This window comes from Eublepharis macularius, chromosome 18 (assembly GCF_028583425.1).
Source record: "Eublepharis macularius isolate TG4126 chromosome 18, MPM_Emac_v1.0, whole genome shotgun sequence".
Classification (NCBI taxonomy): domain Eukaryota; kingdom Metazoa; phylum Chordata; class Lepidosauria; order Squamata; family Eublepharidae; genus Eublepharis; species Eublepharis macularius.
This window is the reverse complement of record NC_072807.1, coordinates 2,863,316-2,881,261: the sequence shown is the minus strand read 5'-3', so window position 1 is coordinate 2,881,261 and position 17,946 is coordinate 2,863,316. Positions and strand designations below refer to the sequence as shown.

Sequence of the window (17,946 nt, the reverse complement as noted above, 5' to 3'; positions counted from 1 at the left end):
CCAATTCATGATTGTAAGTGAGAAGTCGTTTAAGGTTGGGGGGCTGTCTGTAGGCAAGGAAAGGTCTTCCACCCAGGACTTCTGAGAGAGAGGTATCATTTTCCAGGATGGGTTGTAGCTCCCTGATGATACGTTGGATGGGTTTGAGCTGGGAGCTATAGGTGACAACCAGTGGTGTTCTGTTGTTAGTTCCTTTAGGTATGTCCTGGAGCAGACTGTTTTATATTGTCAAAGGCTTTCACGGCCGGAGAACGATGGTTGTTGTGGGTTTTCCGGGCTGTATTGCCGTAGTCTTGGCATTGTAGTTCCTGACGTTTCGCCAGCAGCTGTGGCTGGCATCTTCAGAGGTGTAGCACCAAAAGACAGAGATCTCCCAGTGTCACAGATGACACTGAAACCTTACCTGAGCACCTCTGAAGATGCCAGCCACAGCTGCTGGCGAAAGGTCAGGAACTACAATGCCAAGACCACGGCAATACAGCCCGGAAAACCCACAACCACCATTACAGGAGCATCTTGACTAAGGGAGGGAACCAGGGCAACAAACCGCGCTTAGGCACCCTGCTTGGAAAGGATGACGGTCACGTTAATGCATTTTTTTTTAAAAAAGGTAAATTGCTATTTTGTTAAAAAAATGTAAACCACCAGTTTGCTGCCTGGATTGTATTAGCCTTAGTTTTTTATGACGCACCGCCCCCCCTCCATTGTCCTCCACCCACAAAAGACGCGCAAGAAAAGGTGCCGCCCGACGCCCATTCATCGGAGCCGCATGCGCGTCCCCGCCTTCTTAATATTCATGAGAGGGGGCGTGCCTCCAGCGCCGCACTGACAGCTCGGGCAAGCGTCCGTTGGTCCCCCGGAGGCCACGCCCACGCCTCCCTCCTGCCTCGTGCCCGAGAGTAACCTCGGCAACGCCTCCTGCTCCTGCCCCCCTCCCTGCCTGGCTCTCTCCTGTCTTGGGACGGCCAATGAGAAGCCGAGAAACCGCCTCCTGCTCCGAGAGCCGCCCCCCCTTTCCCAATAGGAAATGGGCTCCCGCCCCTCTCCGGCCGCGCCAATCGGGCTCCGCTCTCACGTGTGTGCGCGAGGCGGTGGGGGAGGGGCCCGTGGTTAACCTTTGCCTCAGTTAAGCGTTGGAACCTGTGGCCCCACCCTCCTGCCACCTGTTAGCCAATGGGAGGCGGGAGCTGGGAGGCTGGTGACCAATGGGCGCAGGAAAGGAGGCCGAAGGGGCGTGGCCTGAGTGCGGGGGGCCGCCGACTCGGTGATGCCGCTGCCGCTTTCCGCTGCTGCCGGTTTCTGAGGGGGCCTCGGGACGGGTCCGGCGGAACGGCCCGGCCGAAAAGATGGCGGCGGAGGACGGCGGCGGCGACACGGCGCTCCGGCTCGGCATGAGCCTGGCACAGATTGCCGAGTCTCTCGGCTCCTCGGAGCAGGCGCTGCGCCTCATCCTGTCCATCTTGCTGGGTGGGTAACGGCCGGGGTGGAGCCGGCGGGAGGGGGTGGAGAGCCGGCCGGGGGCCGAGGGGCGTCGCGGGGCCTCGTCGAGGTGCTCCGCGATTCCCTCCTGCCTTTGCTTGGCAGCTTGTCAAGCCATCTTTAGCCTACCTGGCAGGACTGTTGTGAGGGCAAGAGGGGGGAGGCCGGATTTGGCGGGGAGGGGATTGCGATGAGACGGGGGTTCCAGAGGGTCGCGCGTGGAACGGGCCGGAGTGGGAGGGCGGGGGCGGAAGGTGCCCTGGCGGTGCCCCCTCTGCCGCCCTGCTTAGCGCGGCTGGTTGGGGTGGGCAGTGCTGGACTGATGATGGATCAAGATGGGTGGCCGTGCGAGTGCCTGCAGCAGTGGAAAACAGCAGGAGTCCAGTAGCAGCCAGAAGACTCACAAAATGTGTAGCTTTTGTGATATGTATCTGAAGAAGTGAGCTCTGATTCAAAAAAACCTCACAGCCGACCACACGTTTTGTTAGTCTTAGAGGTGCTACTGGACTCTTTGCTCTTTTCTACTGGATTGATTATATTCCTTCGGTACAAAGAGCTCAGGGTGGCACACTCTGTTCTCCCTTTCATCCTAGTAACAGCCTCGTGAAGTGGATTAGGCTGAGAAAGAGTGGCCTGAGATGACCCAGCAAGCTTACAAGGCAGAGTAGGGATTTGAACCCAGGCCTCCCCAGTCCTAGTCTTGACACGCTGACCGCTACACCATTCCGTCTCTCATTGACCGGCTGTGCCTTTCTATGAGGCAGCTTCCTGTGTTGACATGAATCTGGGCTGAGGGCCAGCAGTAGTGGAGGCAGTGCTCTGGCTGTGAATTCCCCAGAGGTTTTGGCTTGGCTGCCGTTTGAAGAGGATGCTAGGGTCAGTGCCTTTTTTTGGTCTGATTCTGTAGGGTAGCTGTTCTCCCTTTTGTGGACTGCTCTCCCTGGCCTTTGTGATGTCCTCTGGTCTGGTGTAAAGAGCTGGATGGATGGCTCTGTGAGTGGCCTGGTGGTGCAAACGAGATGGCACAAGAGCTCCCTTATTTTTTTTCCTTTTGTGTAGAATACAGAAGCAACAAGTGCAGGTACATCCATCAAATTACCTTTTCTGCACTGTTTTTAAAGGGGTTAAGAGTCCTGTTATCTCACATTAGGGGTCAAACCCGCCCCGCTGCCCCCAACACCTCAGTTACATCTACTTGAAAACAGTATGAATTTTAAAAATCAAGTTCCTAAGAGCTTGAATGCTGTGCTGGCTGGATTTTGAGACTGCACTTCTACAAATACTTATGTGGAAGTGGGGCTTCCTTTAGGGTCCAGGAGTTTCCATTTTTCTTTGTTATGCAATCTTTGAGAGAAGAGCATCAGACTGAAGATAGCTATGGAGATACCATGTGAGTTACAGATTCTACTAGGTTCCCTGAGTCAGTTGGAGATTGATGGGAGAAGTCTGAATGACTGAGGGAGCGCAGTTATGCTTAGAGTGTCTGCTTTGCCAAATGCCCCTCAAGTGGTAATGCTGGCCTTGGGTCAGTGCTTTGCAGAGTTTTTCAGCTCTAAATGTATTCCATCTTTCAAGCTTCCCAGCCACTAGCAATTTTTCTTTCCCAGCCCCTAGCAATTATTCCTATCACACACCATACATAGCTGCAGGTGCACAGCCCAGTGCAAGATGGACTTTGGGGGCACTTAATTTGTTCCTGGTGTTAGAAATGACCTAGAACAAAACAGGTTATGTTTTGTCTTAAAACTAGCCAGCCAGGGAAGAAGACAAGAGAGCAAAATGTGGATAGTTGAATGTTATTCCTAAAAGACCAGCACAAGTAAATACATGACATAAATACAAACCTTCACTCTAGGGCTCACATAAATTTAAGGAATGACTTTTACATATGAGAGATGCATCTCTCTCAGAAACGGGGAAGTAGGGTGGGGGAGCAGGAATGGGCTGACCAGATAGATGAACTAGGCAGCCACCTACGGCACACCAGGGTTTAAGAGGTGTCAAATTAGACAGAAATTAATATTTGTTTCTCTGTGAAAAAAATTAATGTTATCTCTTTATAAATGAAAGGATCGAATTTTTTTCTGTATTTTGAATGTGAGGACCAAGTCATAGCTCACCTGTGCTACCAAAAGCCTTTGGGATGGCCCTGGAAATATGCCTGCCCACCTGCCAAAATGAAAAGGCTAATGGTTTTAGTAGACAGAAATGTTTTGAAATGGGAAATGGAAGAATTTCTCTGTGAAGTTGTAGAATTTGCACTGCAGAGATGATTTAAAAACCAAAGCATGGTTGGATAGCTTGCAGTTTACAAAAAAAAAATATCTGGCAAAACATATTTCTATATGTCCTTGTATTAAAGTGAGACTGCTAAAGGAAGTCCTGTTGAGTTCAAAGTCTAGAACGTATTTGCTGGGAACTAAGTCCCAGAGTACTGGTAAGAGTTACTTGCAAGAAAACAAGTATATGGTGAAACTGTTGAGATCCCGATCCTGTGCACAGCTACATGGCAATGAGTGACTCTCATATGAAACATTCAAGACCGGAATGTTAGAATTGTGTCACCTGGTGGACTTGCAACACTTTAGGATGCTTTGAGGATTAATACTTAATGTCTTGCATGTGCATCTTCCAAGGAGGATTCACAAGTCTGAACAAGCACACACCCTAGGAAAGCATTCAAATCCAACAGGTTACACAATGGACTCCCTGTCAAGGTGTGGCTGTCCTGTTAACAGGACAGTATGGGAATGATGGATTATGATTGGTTGTGGAATGGGCTAAGGCAAATCTGCTGGCTTTGTTAACAGCTGTGATGCTACTGCAATAGCAAGAGAAGTGGGCCTAAAGGGAGCGAGCACTATCAGAACCCAACACAGTTTTCCCGTGTAGCGACATACACTCATGCCACAGCATTTCAGCCTTTCTCTTGATGGGCAGCTCAAGAATATTGTAACTCACTTCAGGCTCTTCTTTATAAATTGATTTTTTTAACTCCTCACTTGCAGGAATTCTGGGATTTCCCTGTATACAAACTTGGTAATCGTTTCCTTTTACAGAACTGTTTATCTTTCTCATTCCATCCTATAGCTACGATAGCTGCTTAGTTCCCATTGTAAGATGGGTAGTGATCACAGTCACAGTGCTTGTCAGATTTTCATCTTCCCTTCTCTTCGGTCTTCATCCAGGGGAGTCTGTTGTCATGCAGGCGAATGGTCATGCTGGACACTGGCAGCCGTTCCTTGTCTCTATTCTTCCTTCTCGTTGGGGGTGCCATTCTTCTTTCCTAGCTTTTCTGCATCTGTTCCCTACACAGTTCCTTTGCCACTAAAGCTGAACGGGCGTTATCCTATCTGTCCATCCCATTTTTATCCCACCCTTCCTGTGTGGAGGTCCGGGAGGTGCTGTGCATGATTCTGATCTCTTCCATTTTGTCCTCTTGACAGCTCTGTGAGGTAGGTTAGGCCGAGACAGTGGCTGGCTCAAGGTCACGCAAAGAGCTTCACAGAGGAAGTTAAAGGATAGTCGCAACCCTCTTCTCCACTTGCATAATCTGTCCCACCACAGTTCTTCCAAGACAGTCCACCACACCAGGTTGTTTCTCAGTGAGGTGCTAAGGCTGGGGTCTCCTAGAGTCCAGAATGGAGCTGGGGAGCAGCTGGAGGCCCCCACTGCCATCCAGATGCAATTCTGTCATGTGCTCATGCCCACACACAACTTGAGCAGCTGAAGTGTCTGCTCTTGCTGATCTTCCCTTCCTTGTGGTTCCTGGAAGGCCATAATAGAGCCTCCATAGTTACTACTGTGCCGTGATTCTACCTGAAACAGATGACAAAGGAACCAGGATGGGCTAGGCAGCCCTTGGAGACTTAGGCCGATGCTTGCTTCACAAGGATGCAAGGGGAACTGAGCAGCTTCCACAGTGCCCTGTCTGCACCTCTGCTCTCTTGAGACAGCCTGCGCCTCTGCTAAGCAAGGGGGGCACTGGATAAGACATGGGCTGAAGCAGCCACTGGGTCCCATTTTGATGGTGAAATATAATAACAACAACAACATTCAGTTTATATACTGCCCTTCAAGATAACAACACCCACTCAGAGTGGTTTACAAAGTATGTTGTTATTATCTCCACAACAATCACCCTGTGTGGTGGGTGGGGCTGAGGGAGTTCTGAGAGAGCTGTGACTGACCCAAGGTCACCCAGCTGGTTTCAAGTAGAGGAGTGGGGAATCAAACCTGGTTTTCCAGTCCCACTGCTCTTAACCACCACACCAAACTGGCTCTGGTACTTGCTGTTCTTAATACAAAGGTTAATGCAAAGGTAGTTGTGAATCTGCTCTGAGCTCACATGCAGGGAGAGCGGACTACAAATTAAATAAATAAAATAGCTCGCAGGCTTCTCTGTATTGTTGCTGTCACAGTGGCGCAAACATGATGAGACTATTCCATTACATGAAATGACTGGTTGTCTTGAGATGCTCAGAGGCTGGGGCTGTACGGCAGCCAACAACTTTCCCAAGAAGTACATACCCTGAAATCTATTGCAGAATCAGCATTTTCTTCAAAGTTCCTAACTTACAGGCTTACGAAGATATGCTTAGGAATATAGTGGATTGTACCTATGGCTTATTAGGGTTATTAATTATTAACCCATTTTTAACTCATAATGTGCCAAGCGGTTGTGTGAATTGGTTCTCAGATATCTTGAATCTTGATTACTTTCAAGTTTGAATCATAAGCTCTTGCACGCTAGAAGTACAGTTTGTTGTTTTAGAAAAGAGCAAGAGTCCAGTAGCACCTATAAGACTAAAAATTTGTGGTAGGGTATGAGCTTTCGTGAGCTACAGCTCACTTCTTCAGTTTGTTGTTTGTCATCCCTGTCCGCCCAGCCCCCCACAAGCCCCAGAAGTTGATAGTAGTAAAATCAAGCTATTGGTAATAGTGTGTCATCCATTTATTTTGTCCTATCATAGTTTCAAAGCAAATGGATTTGATCTTTTTTATGTAATGGTCAAAAATCTATTTGACCAGAGAATTTAAAAGAAATGAATGCACACATCAGAGACAAGTGTTGTAACAAACTTCCTCAAATTCTCTTAAAAACCTGTGGTCTGCCTCTAGTCTTTGTGCTGCTGCTGCTAATGATCTGGAAGGTTAGGCAGGAACAAGCAAGACTGAAACATTTAGAACCTTTGACTTCAGCAGTAAATTATTAAATGTGATAGCCAGAGTACTTCAGTGCATAGTGTTGTGAATTTGAACCTCCCAAGATATGGAGATGTGCATTCAAGCCTCCAGTTCAGCCTGGAGTTGTGATTTGTCACTGGTATTTTTTTCCAGTTTATAAAAAAAAAGTAGAACTCCCCATTGTAGGGAAGATGAATGATAAAAATTGTATCTGTACTATCTAATATTAAAATAGTCTAGAAAGCTTTATTGGGGGAAGTGGACCATGCTGAATGACCGCTTCTGAAATTAAACTGCTTCACTTGGGGCAAGAGAATTATCCTGATTATGTTCAAAAGAGTGATGCCTTGATTAGGACCAAATAAATATTACAAAACAGTGAGCAAGCTCTCATATTTATTAGAACTCTTCATTAAGCTGGGCGGATTTTTATTGTGGTGGTTTGGGGTTGTGTGTGTGTGTGTGTGTGTGTTTGCTTGACTAGAAGGGGAGGGGCAGATATTGGGCACAACAGAAACCCCTACTTGCATACCTTGGTAGTTTTCAAGTCAAGAAGAAGAAGAGGCATTAGGCAGACTTACAGTGCCAGCCAATGCACAGCTACTCAGAAGTAAGTTCCACTGCATTCAGTGGGGCTTATTTCCAAGTGAATGGAAATCATCAAAATAAATGGGTGACACACACTCTGTTACCAACGATAGCTTGATTTTACTACTATCAACTTTTGGAGCTTGCGGAGGGGGGCTGGCTGGGCGGACAGGGATGACAAACAACAAACTGAAGAAGTGAGCTGTAGCTCATGAAAGCTCATATCCTACCACAAATTCTTAGTCTTATAGGTGCTACTGGACTCTTGCTCTTTTCTAAAACAACAAACTGTACCCATCATTTTCAAGGCCTCCTGGAGGACTGGGGATGTGCCACAAGATTGGAGAAGAGCAAATGTTATCCCAATCTTTAAGAAACGGAAGAAGGATGACCGAGGAAACTACAGGCCGGTCAGTCTGACGTCTGTTGCTGGGAAGATCAGATTTTAAAGGGATAGATCTGTAAGCATCTGAAGGACCGCTTAGTGATCCAGGGAAGTCAACATGGTTTTGTCCCCAACAGATCTTGTCAGACCAACCTGATTTCCTTCTTTGATCAAGTGACGAGCTTACTGAATCATTGGAACTCTGTCAAGGTGATTTACCTGGATTTCAGTAAAGCTTTTGATAAGGTTCCCCATGACATTCTAATGGGTAAACTGGAAGACTGCAGACTGGACTATAGGACAGTTCGGTGGATAGGGAATTGGTTAGAGGACTGCACCCGAAGAGTGGTGGTCAATGGCATTTCATCAGATTGGAGGGAGGTGTCCAGTGGGGTGCCGCAGGGCTCGGTTTTGGGCCTGGTACTTTTCAATATTTTTTATCAATGATCTGGATGAAGGAGTGGAAGGGCTGCTCATTAAATTTGCTGATGATACCAAATTGGGAGGAATGGCAAACACCCAAGAAGATAGCGTTAAAATTCAACAAGACCTGAATACTCTGGAGAAGTGGACGGTTGCGAACAGGATGCAAGTCAACATAGATAAGTGCACAGTATTACAACTGGGTCACAAAAATGTGAAGCACAAATACAGGATGGGGGGTACACTTCTGGGTAGTAGTGTATGCGAAAGAGGTCTTAGGGTAAGAGTGGACTGTAAACTAAATATGAGCAGTCAGTGTGATGCGGTGGCAAAAAAGGCAAAGTCAGTCTTGGGTTGTATCAAAAGGGCCATTGCATCAAAATCGCAGGAGGTCATAGCCCCTCTCTATACTGCCTTGGTCAGGCCACACCTGGAGTACTGTGTGCAGTTCTGGAGGCCTCACTTCAAAAAGGATGTGGACAAAATCGAGAGGGTGCAGAAGAGAGTGAGGAGAATGATCAGGGGTCTGGAGACTGAGCCCTACGAGGAAAGGCCGAGGGCCTTGGGAACGTTTAGTTTGGAGGAGATTGAGGGGGGACATGATTGCTCTCTTGAAATATTTGAAAGGCTGTCATTTGGAGGAGGGCAGGGAGCTGTTCCAGTTGGCAGCAGAGGGTAGGACGCGAAGCAGTGGGCTAAAACTACATGCAGAAAGGTACCGGCTGGATATTAGGAAAAACTTTTTCACCGTCAGAGTAGTTCAGTGGTGGAACCAGCTGCCTAGGGAGGTGGTGAGCTCCCCCTCACTGGCAGTTTTCAAGAAGAGGCTGGATGAATATTGTTCAGGGATGCTTTAGGCTCATCCTGCACTGTGCAGGGGGGTTGGATGAGAAGGTCTGTATGGCCCCTTCCAACTCTGTGATTCTGAGTGTGGACAGGATTGCAGCCTCAATTAGGTTACATTTTGTTAGGAATTTTAAAAGATACTAGAATATACTGAAGACTACTGGTATAAAGATGTGGTGGTTCAATTCCTGCTAAAATGTCTTCTTGGGTCAGACCTGGGTGCAGTCTTAATCTTCCCAGCTTGCTGAGATCTGATAATGGTCACACCTACAATACAGGATTGTTACATAGCTGTGTTTATAATATGGTTGTGACAAAACATGGTGTTTGTAGTCCTGTACCTGGTGGTGTGTGTGGAGCTGGAGAAAGAGACTAATGTCGTCCACCCAACAAGTACAGAGAACGAGCAGAACTGGTTCTTGGTCTAGACTCATGCTGCTTCAGAGTTGAGATAGCTACAGAGGGCATGATGAACATGATGTTAGTGAGATGGATGGGAAAACCTGTGCTGTCACTTTCATTGCTCAAAGAGAGATTGCATCTCATCAAGAAGCGAGTCAAGAAATCCCTGGTGGACTTGCTAGCAGCTTTATGACAGGCACCATGCATTGAGATGTGTACAAAAGAGAACCTCTTGTACTACAGCAGTCCTTGGGAGGGCACAGGCTGTGTCTGGGTCCTTTGCAGACAGAGACGGGTACGGGGCCCTTCTGTGAGGCACACACCACTCGGGCACGGGACATGGGGATGAACTGAAGCCCTATACTTGAAACCTCGACAGAGACTGGATCCATGAAAAGGGCAAGTTCAGCTGCTTCGTAGTCACCTGGGCAGAGAGCAAGCAGCCTCAGCAGGATTTTCAGACCTTTGGGGGCATTTGGATGCTGTCTGCTCAGCCCAATAAAAGGGAGTTCTGTTCTGCTTGATCTTCCTGGTGGAAACTTTTTGATTGGACTCTGGCTAATATACTTACTCTTTATGGTTTTAACTTCTTAAGTATTTGCAGTGAAACATTTAAAATAAGCCTGTAGGAGTGTTAATATTATAAATGTTACTTGGCATTTTCCTGGGAAATACTTGCATCTCTTTAAAGTAGACAAGTATTTTCCTGTTCCCCTGCCTTTCTTAAGAGAGGCCAACTTCCAAGGCTGTCCAAATCTGCAAGTTGGGGAGTGTAATGTTCCATTTTAATAGAATCCCATTGTGGTGTTCTTCTCTCTTTCAGGCTACCCTTTTGCCTTGTTCCAGCGCTATTTTCTTTTCCAGAAGGAGCTCTACCTCAATCACCTATACAACACATTCACGGGGTTCTCACTTGCCTACTTCAACTTCGGTAAGGGTGGTGGTGGTGGTGAAGATGGGAATGTGACTAGTGAGTCCTGGATTGTGAGAGAGTGTGTGGCACCTCCTTCTCTGTATGTCTTTTACACCCTGCCTCTTGCTTTTTTCTCAGGACCACAGAGCTGCCACTCCTTCATATGTATCTTTGTTCAGTTTCTCATACTGAGGCTTATGGGCCGCACAGTCACTGCCGTTGCCACGACCTTGATCTTTCAGATGGTAAATAGATCCCTTTCCTCTGCATCTGTCTGTCAGATTCTCTTTTTGCCCACTTCTGAAAGCACTTTGTGGAAACTTGAGGCGGGAGTGGGGGTGGGTGGGAACGTTGCCTAGGAATCATCCTGGCTGCTGTCTTTCAGACATATCTGATGGCCGGCTACTACTTCACTGCTACAGAGCACTATGACATCAAATGGACCATGCCACACTGTGTCTTGACTCTCAAACTGATTGGTAAGTTTGCTTCTTATTTTGGAGCCGCAATTTTTCTCCTGCCTTCAAATCTTACTGCTTAGATGGTGATATGTGCGTATCAGTGCTGGAGATCTCAAAGTTACCTCCCCCCCTTTCAAAAATACTTAGTTGCATTTGAATATTGCTTTTCTTTAGAGGAAGCTCGCTGCAGCTTACATGAGCTCCCCCGTTCCCTCTAACCAGGCACTGATCTGATCCTTGTCTGCTTAGCTTGCAATTCTCAGCACGCTTTCAGTATGCTTCCGTGAACACTTAATCATGTTGTATTTTTTTCTCTTTGTAGGTTTGTCCTTAGATTACTATGATGGCAGGAAGGAAGTGGTAAGTGAAATTCATTTTCTTCCCTGTTTCTCTTTAATCAGGAAGTAAAAAAATAACTGAATTCAGGGGAATTTGGAGACTAAAATTATAGCCACTCAAAAAAATTCATTTCTCCAAGTGACTAGCCAGATTGCAGGTGGATGTGGGATGATTTAAGGGGAAAAAATAATGAAAACTAGAGCTGGTTAAACCTTCACAAAACATACTACTTGTTCCGTGTTTGTTAGCAAATCTTCAGATTTGCTGTGAGAGACTTTAAGTGTTGGCTCTTACCTATGTGGACTATGTTTGATCAGTTGATACAAGCACATTTGTGAGAGGGGGAAGAGGACTAAGTCATGACTGGACAGAGTAATGCCATCTGCTGATACGTCCTTGAGCTTGTTGCCATTCCCACTGCGGCAGCCCCTGCCTCGGTGTTCAGGGAGGAAAGCTAGAAAGTCAGGTAGCTGGTAGGATTTTAGGAAGTGTCTTGTTGCTTCAGAAAAAATAAAACACCGTCATGTGAGCGCAAGACTCCGTGATATGTCTGTAATTGCTGACGATGCTGCATAGCATACCCAGTGGCTGAAAGTCTTCCTGTTGGGGAAAGGGGGTTCTTCAGGGGTCTTGACAGTGGATGCTAATAGCTCTGTACGTTGTGATGCAGGGGGCTTTAACCCAGGAACAACAGAGATTTGCTGTACGGGGAGTTCCTACGTTACTGGAGGTCTCTGGCTTCTCTTATTTTTATGGTGCCTTCATGGTGGGGCCTCAGTTCTCAATGACACAATATCAGAAGCTGGTGAAGGGCGAGTTGACCGATGTTCCAGGCCAAAGACCCAGCAGGTAAACATCCTTGTAAAGGATGACCCAAGCACCAGTTTCAGGCGCGATCCTTGTGAACGATGTTACCTGGGCAGCATAATACTTTCCTAGCACCCTTCTGGAGTATGGTTTATCCGGGGGGTGGGTGGGCGGGGGATTTTGGCATCCCGACTTTGATGAAGTGTGCATAGGCTGCCCCCATTTGCACCACAATGCTACCCCACTCCCCTTTATTGTGAAATTCTCCGTGACTTGGTCTGAATTTCTTCTCTGACATATACGTGTTTCAGCTTTGTGCCTGCTCTTAAGCGCCTGGTTCTGGGTCTCTTCTTCTTGGTAGTCTACACTGTACTGGCTCCATATATCTCTGAGGAATACCTCATCTCTGATACTTATCTGGTAAGTAGTGCCAGACCCAAAGGAGCACCAATATCAGATTCGTGCTCCTTCTGCCATTCTTTTGTGACACTAACTATCCATCTTATTTATTTACTTAATTTATAACCTCACTCCCCATGGGGGCTTGCATCTTTCACCTCTCCACCATTTTATTCTCACAACAACCCTCTGTGGTAGGCTAGGCTGAGTGTGTGACTGGCCCAAGGCCACCTGGCAGCCTTCCATGGCAGAGTGGAGATTCAAACCTGGATCTTCTAGATCCTACTCTAAGAGTCTGACCGTGTTAATTTTCTGCACTTTGCACTCTGCTCTATCAAGCTAATTACATGTATTAGAGCTAGCTACCTGACACTCTAATTTACAATACCCCCCCTGCCTGAATTATAAAGACCTTTTTCCATTCCTTGTATCTGACAAAGGGAGCTTTGATTCTTGAAAGCGCATCCCTTGGAAATCAAGTTGGCCTTTAAGGTGCTATTGGACCCAGACCTTGCCCTTCTACTGCCGACCAACACAGCTACCCCTGAAACTGACAGCTGCGTGGCGCTGGCAGGATCTACACAAGTGCTCTGTTGCAGCGATGGTGGCTGCAGGCCTACGTGACAGCTCACTGCCACTTACCCTTAAGCCCAGCAGCTGCCCTAGCACTGTCCCGTTTCTGGCCGGAGAACTGAATGATCTGGGCAGTTGCAAAACTTGTTGTCTGGGTACAGGGCCGTGTGTTACAAACTTGCCAGTGTTGTTTTCGGTTTACTTGAGCCTGATGGGTGCTTCCTCCTGGAAGAAACTTGGAGGCTATCCTGTATCCTCTAGCATTGATTTTCCTAGTCACCATAAAAATTTGCAGTGCTGTAGTCCCTAAAGAAAAACCCATTCCCTGCATTTCTTTTATCCAAATCTTGAGAAAATTACACATCTATTGATCTCAGAAATTCACACAAGACTTTGTACCCTTTTGAATTTTTGGTATTGCTGCTGCTGCTGTGCATGCAGAACTACGTAACCTGTCTTAGGAGTTGCTTGAAATCCCCCAGCCTGGCTCATCTGTGCATGTAGTCCTTTGCCTGCACACCATTTCTTGACCTCTTGTATACTGTCGCTCTAGCCAACATCTTTTCTCTTTATGGTAGACCCTTGTCCTGTTGCAAGTATTTGCTTGTACTGCTTGAGCCAAATCACACCCCTTTCCCAGAGTGCCGTGTCTGACACACTGTCAGTGCCGAGATCTGAAATGCTGTAAAAAATGCAGCAGGAACTGGCCACCTCTGGCATCTCCTGAAGGCCCTGCAGCACAAATCTTACCTGGCTTATTTGCTGTCTTTGTAGGAGCAGCCATTCTGGTTCCGTTGCCTGTATATCTTGATCTGGGGCAAGGTGATCCTCTACAAGTATGTTACCTGCTGGCTGGTCACAGTAAGTCTGGAATCTCTCTTCCATTCTGCGCGCTCTCTTCCATTCGGGCCAGGTGTTGCCAAAGCAGCCACATAGTGTTAAACTCTCCCTTTCTCCTTGCAGGAAGGAGTTTGCATCCTCACCGGCCTTGGATACAACGGAAAGGATGATAAGGGGCACTCAAAATGGGATGCTTGTGCCAACATGAAAATCTGGTTGTTCGAGACGACACCTTTCTTCACAGGGACAATTGCCTCCTTCAACACCAACACCAATGCCTGGGTAGCCCGGTAAGCTGTGGTGTTCACTCTTATTTCTACAGAACAGTTGTAGCCTTGCTAGTGTGGAAGAGGTCTTGCAAGGGAAAGGATGTACAGATATTACACAAACATTGTCCTGACCATGTTTTTGGAAAATGCTTTTGACCTTGATTGCTGAGGAGAGAGGTTCAAAAGTGCACCTGGTAAAACTACCAGGGTTGAAGAGGGCCAACTAGGCTTTTCAGAGATCAGGAGCAAGAGTTCAGGGTTCTGCATCATTCCTTGGGCTTCAAGCTTAGCTCTACGTTCACTTAACCTAGGAGAAACCCCCACTAGGAACTTACTTCTGAGGTGGCTATGCAAAATAAGCACATCTATTTAAGACCAAGAATGATAAAGCTGTTAAGACCAATAGAAAAGGTTTCTGGCCTCTTCCAAAGCTTCTGTAAATACAGGGGAAAGCAGACTTCTTGCGAGAACAGAAGCAAGACTTCTTGAGTATCCCAGAACTCTGAGACAGTTCCAGAGAAGACCCTGCTAGGTCTAGAACATGAAGAACGTTCTCCCCTTCTAATCTCATTTGGATAGATTTATGTGGGAGAAGACTCAGTTCTAATTTTTTTTTGGTTTGTAATATGGAATTGTGGGCACTTATGTTCACACAGCTAGCTGAGGCTGTTGTCTGACTGCAGTGGCCCTTTAGATTCAGGTGATCATCTTCACCATGCAAAGGCCTCCAACCTACTGTACAACTTCACCCAGAGGTGAGAAAAGACCTGGCACAATTTTATAACTCAAAAGCACCAGTGGTGGATGACTTTTGAAATGGGGGCTACAATTTTAAAAATCCCTCCCACTGTGAAACTTGAACAGCACTAATAAAGAGCCATGTGGTGGCACGGGCGCCTGCTCTTAGTTCGGGCAACTGAGCCACCGTCGTTGGCCTGCAAGCCCCGCTATCTGCCTCCCACCGTCCCTGGTGGGCGTTGCTCACACTCTCCATCGCTGCCACCACTCACTGGTTTGTACACTGCCTGACTGAGGGACAGTGAGATCCCTCCGGCTGAATTCCTTACTGGGAAGTGAATTACCTGATCTTCAGTTGGGCCCTGGAGAATTGGCAACCCCCCACTCCCCAAAGGTCTCGCCTTCTCCGTTTCCTGGGCTCCCTCCCTGCTTGTAGCGTGCCAAGTGGGGGAGGTTTACATAGTCAGAGCACCACAAGGGTCTTTCTATTCAAAAAACTATAATACAATAACTATATACAGAACACTTGCACACAAAGCAGGTAAAGGCACAGCACTTAGGTGTAGACCCCCCCCCCCCTTTGCAGAACCCATAGGGTAGAAAATTAAACAGAAGAGAACCGCTGTCTGCTTGCCCTACCACACTGTTCCCTACTGTACCTTAAAGGGCGGGGGGTGGGGGGTCTCAGGGAAGGTTCACCCTTTATTTCCTTTCTGCTGCCTCCCAGGCCCTCCACATTGGGGCCTAGGCACCCTGGTTTCACCCAGCAGCAGGAGTCTCCTTCCTCAACCAAGGTGGTGACTGACTCCCCCTCAGGAAGGGCTGGGTATATCCATTGAGGCTGCTCCACCCCTTCCCTCCCCCTGCACTTTCTTGGCCCGGGGCAGCTGGGAGCTGTAGTCCAGAAAGAAGGGCGTCCCCTACCAAGACTCCTGCAGGCCCCTTCCTGGCCCTACAGCCCATTAACCCTCCTGGGGAAACATTTTATTTTAAACAGATTAACTGCAACCAGCACCCAATTCACCCCTTGTAACCATTTCGTTACAAGCCACAGGACAGAGTTGCCATGGGTTCCTCCAAAGAGGGCACCCTTCTAAACCATGGATAGATCACCACCTCCTGAGGGGAGCATGGGCAGGAGTCTCAGGCAGAGCTGAAACCCAGCATCTCTCAGGAGGAAAATATGCTACAGGATAACTTTGTAAATGTATGCATTTCTTTAGGGAACACACACATATCTATTGCCAGAAACCAAACCCAGGAATACATCAAAAGGGAAAACTAGTTGCGCAGTTTTCTAAAAAACAAAAAATCCATCAGACCTCCTTTCTCTAAACATAAAATGATTTCAGCCACATCCTAACTTTAGGAAGCAGAAATCAAATTTCCTTCTCAGTTGTGTCGCTTCAATGGTCACTTTATGGTCCCAGTGGTTATTTATAACCAAGATTCTCCCTGGTGGCAGTCCTGCTTTTTCAGGCTGCGGAGTGCCCATTGGATTAAGCGCTTTCCTTCTCCATCAACAGCTACATCTACAAACGACTGAAGTTCCTGGGAAACAAGTTGGTGTCGCAAGCCATCTCTTTGCTTTTCCTGGCCATCTGGCACGGGCTGCACTGTGGCTACTTGGTGTGCTTCCAAATGGAGTTCCTGATTGTTGTTGTCGAAAGACAGGTGAGCAGCTCTGAAGGGTGGGATGGGGGTCCTGAGAAACCAATTCTACTGCGGAATGTTGGAAGAGCCTGACATTAGTGACCGTCGATCACCAGGGAGGATGTGGAAGAGCTCCTTTGTCTGTAACTGCTCTGTGAGCTTCCTCAGTGATACACCAGGCTGTGCTTCAAAGCCGTGCTGCAAGCATGTCGCTGGTGGGCTAGGCAACTGAAGGCTTAAGTTGATTGGAGAGAGCCAAATCATCCCACAAGCTAAAAAATTAAGGGTTTGTTTGTTTTTGAGGACTTTTTTCTGGCATTAGTGAAACAGGGAGGCAATCTGGCCACACGCAACATTAGAAGAATATCCTGCACATCTCAACTTGTGACAGTATGTTTAAATGTAATAAAACATTCATCTAGCTCTAATGTATTGTATTGTTGTACATTCTTTGACAACCCTGCTAATTAGACTTTTCACCAATGGAATGTAATTCTCTTACGACATGTGAGGACAAAGTAATGTAAAATAGTATCCTTTTAACTAGAGTTCTTTTTCTTGTAGGCTATTGATCTGGTAAGAGACAGTCCGCTGCTGAGTAAGCTGGTTTCGGTCACCATCTTGCGGCCTCTGTTCTATTTTCTTCAGCAATGTAACCACTGGATGTTCATGGGATATTCTCTGGTGCCATTTTGCCTTTTCACTTGGGAAAAGTGGATCAAGGTACTAAGGGACTCCAAATTCCCTGAGGGGGGGTGGGGATGATCCCTCATCCCCTTACTTGTTGAGAAACTGCAAGCTGCCTTGCACTGGCCTCTTTCTTTTCTTTGCAGGTATACCAGTCTGTTTATTTCTTAGGCCATGTGTTGTTTTTTACACTACTGGTTGTAATGCCTTTTGTCCGAAAAGTACTTGTGCCACGGAAAGAGAAGTTAAAGAAAGCAGAGTAACAATCAAAAGGTGAGAGAAGTGTACCTGACAGACAGCTGCTCCTAGAAAGTACTGGACTAAGAATGTCGCAAAGGAGCTCTCGTGTCAACGTTTGATTATTTTTTTTGCTTTCAGATTGTACCACATGTGCATTTGTCATGGGGAATACAGAAGCATCAGCTGCCAAACTTGCTGTGTCTAGCCTTGACCAAGTGACAGAGGGAGGAAGAGAGCACAGGGGCTGCAAGCCCAGAAGGAGGGGGACAGGCTGCAAATCCCCTCACCCCTCTTCCGTGTTGCCTTATCTATTGACTTCTCCTCATGGACACTCCAGTTTTGGGAAATGTCAGATGATTGTAAAGAACCTGACACAGCTGCCACCTGGGAATGGAGCCACTGCCTGACTTTTTCTACCTTCCAATTCTGCTAGATAAAATTGGTCCCAGTTGGTTTTTTCACTCATGCTTGAGCTGCTTTTTTCCATTCTAGCTTTTCTCTCGTTGGGCTGTTTTTTGATCACAGGGAAGTCTCTCTCAACTAAGAGAATGAAGGGCTGCAGTCCCTAACGCTTCAGCGCAGTATTACAGGACACCACTCCAGATTGTCACCTCTCCCACGCCCTTATGTCTCAACAGGAACAGCTTCGTCTACTGTAGTTCTGCCTATGAAGCCGCATCAGTCCATCAAGCTTACTGTTGTTTATTTAGACTGGCA

The 17,946-nt window shown here is 47.1% G+C and overlaps 1 protein-coding gene across 1 annotated transcript; it reads left to right on the top strand.

The window, feature by feature from the left end:
* The first annotated feature begins 1,252 nt into the window (after window positions 1–1,252).
* On the top strand, window positions 1,253–17,690 carry LPCAT3 (lysophosphatidylcholine acyltransferase 3). The gene is made up of 13 exons (XM_055002510.1): window positions 1,253–1,467; window positions 10,134–10,241; window positions 10,362–10,468; window positions 10,609–10,702; window positions 11,007–11,044; window positions 11,694–11,872; window positions 12,142–12,250; window positions 13,577–13,663; window positions 13,766–13,932; window positions 16,176–16,323; window positions 16,867–17,025; window positions 17,136–17,262; window positions 17,368–17,690. The coding sequence occupies exons 1-12, from the start codon at window positions 1,347–1,349 to the stop codon at window positions 17,250–17,252; spliced, it is 1,434 nt and encodes a 477-aa protein (XP_054858485.1). The 5' UTR covers window positions 1,253–1,346; the 3' UTR covers window positions 17,253–17,262; window positions 17,368–17,690.
* The last annotated feature ends 256 nt before the right edge of the window (window positions 17,691–17,946 follow it).